The sequence below is a fragment of the Leucoraja erinacea genome, unplaced genomic scaffold (assembly GCF_028641065.1).
Source record: "Leucoraja erinacea ecotype New England unplaced genomic scaffold, Leri_hhj_1 Leri_219S, whole genome shotgun sequence".
NCBI lineage: Eukaryota > Metazoa > Chordata > Chondrichthyes > Rajiformes > Rajidae > Leucoraja > Leucoraja erinaceus.
In genome coordinates, this window is record NW_026576120.1 from 7501 (window position 1) to 12500 (window position 5000).

The following is a 5000-nucleotide window of genomic DNA, read 5'->3' on the forward strand; positions in this document are numbered from 1 at the left end:
CCGATCATGTTGTGGAAACACTGGGGTTTGTGCTGCCAGTGGATGGCCAGGTAGTACACGGGCACGCCAGTCATCATGATGGCCAGGCCGATCCCACAGACCACCGGCTCCGACCACAGGCTGAAGATGATGAGGAACGCCCAGAACAACAGGTAGACCACCGGGAAAACCAGGTTCACCTGCGGACAGAGAGGGGGGGAGGGGGGGGTCAGAGTGGGGGTAACGAGGGGGAGGGGTGGGGTACAGGTGAGATCATGGGGGCAACAGGTCAGACCTGCGGGGAGGGTAACAGGAGAGCTGGGTCCACCAAGGCAGGCAGGGGGGGGGGGGACGGGGGACTGACAGCTGGATTATTTGCTGCGGTGAGGACTGATTCATGAATAAAACCCCCCCCCCTCCCTCCCCACGGTGTTTGCCCAGCGTCAGCACAATCACAGGCTGTTTCTACAAACAAACAGGAGGAAAGGTCAGAACAAAACCGCTGGCTCCGCACTTTAACAACCTGCCCTGGCCAGGGAGAGAGAGAGAGAGGGAGGGAGGGAGAGAGAGAAAGAGAGAGGGAGAGATACATTTTCAGATTATTATAGTTATTACAGTATAATTCTCCCTCCATTTATTTCTCCCTCCCTCTCTCACTCTCCCCCTCGCCCTCTCTCTCTCCCTCCTCTTTTCCCCCCCCCCTCTCCCCCTCTCTCTCCCTCTCTCCCCCCCTCCCCCCCCCCCCCCCTCCCCCCTCCCCCTTCCCTCTCCCCCATCTCCCTCCCCCAACCCCTCCGCCCTCCCCCTCCCCTCTCCCCCCCCATCCCCATCCCCCTCCCCCCATCTCCCTCCCCCTCCCCTCTCCCCCAGACCTTGATGGGCCGGTGCAGGTTGGGCTGCTTCCAGCGCAGCCCGATCTGCCCAGCGATGGTCACCCCGTAGAACAGGTAGTTGATGAAGCCCACGTAGTTAATGAGGGTGTAGATGTCACTGGTCACCAGCATCAGCAGCGTCGACGCACCCTGCAGGGGCAGACACAGGGACAGGGAGGGGGAGAGTGAGGAGAGTGAGGGAGGGAGGGGGAGGGAGGGAGGGGGAGGGGGGAGGGAGGTTGTGGGGGCAAGAGGGGCGGTGGGGGTGAGAGGGAAGGGGGAGACGGGGAGAGACAGAGACACAGCGTGACATGGGGAAACAGCAAAGTTGGTCACCCCCCTCCCCACCTGTAGGGGGACACTGCAAATGGCTGCCAGGGTGGGACAGGGGGGGGGACACTGCAAATGGCTGCCACGGTGGGACAAGGGGGGACACTGCAAATGGCTGCCAGTGTGGGACAAGGGGGGACACTGCAAATGGCTGCCAGTGTGGGACAAGGGGGGACACTGCAAATGGCTGCCACGGTGGGACAAGGGGGGACACGGCAAATGGCTGCCAGTGTGGGACACTGCAAATGGCTGCCAGTGTGGGACAGGGGGGGGGGGACACTGCAAATGGCTGCCAGTGTGGGACGGGGGACGGGGACACTGCAAATGGCTGCCACGGTGGGACAAGGGGGGACACTGCAAATGGCTGCCAGAGTGGGACAAGGGGGGACACTGCAAATGGCTGCCACGGTGGGACAAGGGGGGACACTGCAAATGGCTGCCAGTGTGGGACACTGCAAATGGCTGCCAGTGTGGGACGGGGGGGGGGGGGGGGGGGACACTGCAAATGGCTGCCAGTGTGTGGGACGGGGGACGGGGACACTGCAAATGGCTGCCAGTGTCCATTCGGCCCATCGAGTCTACTCCGCCATTCATTCACAGCTGATCTATCTCTCCCCCTTAACCCCATTCTCCTGCCTTCTCCCCGTAACCCCTGGCACTCGCACTAATCAAGACTTGGCCTCCACAGCCGTCTGTAGCAATGAGTTCCACAGATTCACCACCCTCTGGCTAAAGAGATTCCTCCTCATCTCCATTCGTCCTCTGATCCCAGACTCTCCCACAAGTGGAAACATCCTCTTCGTATTCACTCTACCCTGACCCCACGGTGGGACGCGGGCAACTCCTGCGCTCGGTCCTGGCATGGCAGGGACTAGCGGGGGGACGGGAGGGGGACGGGGGGCTGATGCCGGTCGGCGTCCTTACGGTGAAGATCAGCGCGGGGATGGGGGTGAAACGCTTGATGTGAATCATGGCCAGTAGTCTGGGCAGGTGCCCCTCTCGAGCTCCAGCAAAGAACAACCTGCAGGGAGAACGTACCTCTGTCAGAGAGAGCACCCAGTGGCAGGGGGGAGAGAGGGAGGGGGGAGAGGAGAGGGAGAGGGGGGAGAGAGAGAGAGAGGGAGAGAGGGAGAAGGGGGGAGAGAGAGAGAGAGAGAGGGAGAAGGGGAGAGAGAGGGGGAGAGAGAGAGAGAAAGAGGGAGAAGGGGAGAGAGGGAAACAAAGAAAGAAAGAAAGAAACATAGACAATAGGTGCAGGAGTAGGCCATTCGGCCCTTCGAGCCTGCACCGCCATTCAATATGATCATGGCTGATCATCCAACTCAGTATCCTGTACCTGCCTTCTCTCCATACCCCCTGATCCCTTTAGCCACAAGGGCCACATCTAACTCCCTCTTAAATATAGCCAATGAACTGTGTGGCCTCAACTACCCTCTGCGGCAGAGAGTTCCAGAGATTCACCACTCTCTGTGTGAAAAAAGTTCTTCTCATCTCGGTTTTAAAGGATTTCCCCCTTATCCTTAAGCTGTGGCCCCTTGTCCTGGACTTCCCCAACATCGGGAGCAATCTTCCTGCATCTAGCCTGTCCAACCCCTTAAGAATTTTGTAAGTTTCTATAAGATCCCCTCTCAAACTCCTAAATTCTAGAGAGTATAAACCAAGTCTATCCAGTCTTTCTTCATAAGACAGTCCTGACATCCCAGGAATCAGTCTGGTGAACCTTCTCTGTACTCCCTCTATGGCAAGAATGTCCTTCCTCAGATTAGGAGACCAAAACTGTACGCAATACTCCAGGTGTGGTCTCACCAAGACCCTGTACAACTGCAGTAGAACCTCCCTGCTCCTATACTCAAATCCTGGGAGAGAAAGAATGACAAGGTGAGGGGGGGTTGAGAGACGGGAAGAGGGAGAGAGAGAGAGAAAGGGGAGAGTGGGATGAGGCAAAGAGAAGTAGCGAGTAAGAGAGGGGGGGAGGGTGATATGGGGGTGTGAGAGAGAGAAATGGGGAAGAGAAATAGTGGGAGGTAAGGGGGGGGATAGAGAGAGAGAGAGAGAATGTGAAAAATGGAGAGAGAGGGGAGAGAGACAGAGGAGTGAAAGAGAATGAGAGGAATGATTAGGAGACTCTGCCACACTCCCGCCCTCACACTCTCACTCCCTCCCTCACACTTGTGAATGAAGCAACACCCCCCCCCCCCCCCGCCGCCTGTAACCCCCCGACCCCCCCCCCCCCGGTCTCCAGCGGTCTGTTGCCCCACCTCCCACACGACACAGGAGCAGAGTTGGGCCAAGGATCGCATTTGCTCCGCCATTTAATCATTGGATGGTGGCTGGGAACCTGACCAGGTGACCCCTCGGGAACACCAGTCCTGTGCGGGGAGGGGGGTGGAGGGGAGGGGGGGTTGGGTAGGTGCAACTCTCCAAATGACCCAATCTCCCCCCCCCCCACCTGCCCCCTCCCCCCTGCCCCCCCCCCCTCCCCCGCCCAGCGAGGGCAAAACACACTGACCTGGAGGAGGTGAAGAGCGATCCATTGACGCCTCCGAAGGTGGAGAGGGCGACGGAGATGGGCATTATCCACGACATCACCCCCAGCAACTTCTCTCCAAACGTCTGCAAGGGGAGGGCGGGAGGGAGGGAGGGGGGGAGAGGGGGAGAGAGGGGGGGAGAGAGAGAGAGAGAGAGGGAGAGAGAGAGAGAGAGACGGAGAGAGAGAGAGGGAGAGAGGGAGGGAGGGGGAGAGAGGGGGAGAGAGAGAGGGAGGGAGAGAGAGAGGGAGGTGTGAGAGGGAGGGGAGGGAGAGAGAAGGAGGGGGGGAGAGATAAAGAAGGGAGAGAGAGGGAGAGAGAGAGATAGGGAGGGAGGGGGGAGAGGGAGAGAAGGGGAGAGGAAGGGGAGAGAGAGGGAGAGGGAGGGGTGAGAGGGAGGGAGAGAGGGAGGGAGGGAGGAGAGGGAGGGAGAGAGGGAGGGAGAAGGTGAGAGAGGGGGAGAGGGGAGAGAGAGAGGGAGGGGTGAGAGGGAAGGGTGAGAGGGAGAGAGGGGAGGGTTGAGAGGGAGGGGTGAGAGGGAGGGAGAGAGAGAGGGAGGGAGAGAGAGGGAGGGGTGAGAGGGAGAGAGAATACTTGAAACTTTGTTAGCGCCAGAAGTGCGCGACTCTTTTGTTTCCTGCTTCGATGAGTTCCACTATTCTACCACAATCACAGAGTCAAACAGTGTGGAAACAGGGCCTTCGGCCCAACTTGCCCACACCGGCCAACAATGTCCCAGCTACACTAGTCCCACCTGCCTGCGTTTGGGTCCATATCCCTCCAAACCTGTTGCATCCATGTACCTGTCTAACTGTTTCTTAAACGTTGGGATAGTCCCAGCCTCAACTCCCTCCTCCGGCAGCTCGTTCCACACACCCACCCGATCTATTCCTCTCATGATTTTGTACACCACTATAAGATCTACCCCTCATCCTCCTGCGCTCCAAGGAATAGAGTCCCAGCCTGCTCAACCTCTCCCGAGAGCTCAGCCCCTCGAGTCCTGGCAACATGTGAGGTTATCCATTTTGGTGGAAAAAACAGGAAAGCAGACTATTATCTAAATGGTGGCCGACTAGGAAAAGGGGAGATGCAGCGAGACCTGGGTGTCATGGTACACCAGTCATTGAAAGTAGGCATGCAGGTGCAGCAGGCTGTGAAGAAAGCGAATGGTATGTTAGCTTTCATAGCAAAAGGATTTGAGTATAGGAGCAGGGAGGTTCTACTGCAGTTGTACAGGGTCTTGGTGAGACCACACCTGGAGTATTGCGTACAGTTTTGGTCTCCTAATCTG

At 58.3% G+C, this 5000-nt stretch overlaps 1 protein-coding gene across 1 annotated transcript in view; it reads right to left on the reverse strand.

Moving 5' to 3' along the window:
* LOC129716365 (large neutral amino acids transporter small subunit 2-like) overlaps window positions 1-5000 on the reverse strand; it is a 26713-nt gene that overhangs the window by 94 nt on the left and 21619 nt on the right. The window contains 4 exon segments of the mRNA XM_055666236.1: window positions 1-179; window positions 852-1001; window positions 2106-2202; window positions 3691-3794. The exon segment at window positions 1-179 is cut by the window's left edge and continues 94 nt beyond it. Coding sequence (XP_055522211.1) covers window positions 1-179; window positions 852-1001; window positions 2106-2202; window positions 3691-3794 — 530 coding nt within the window.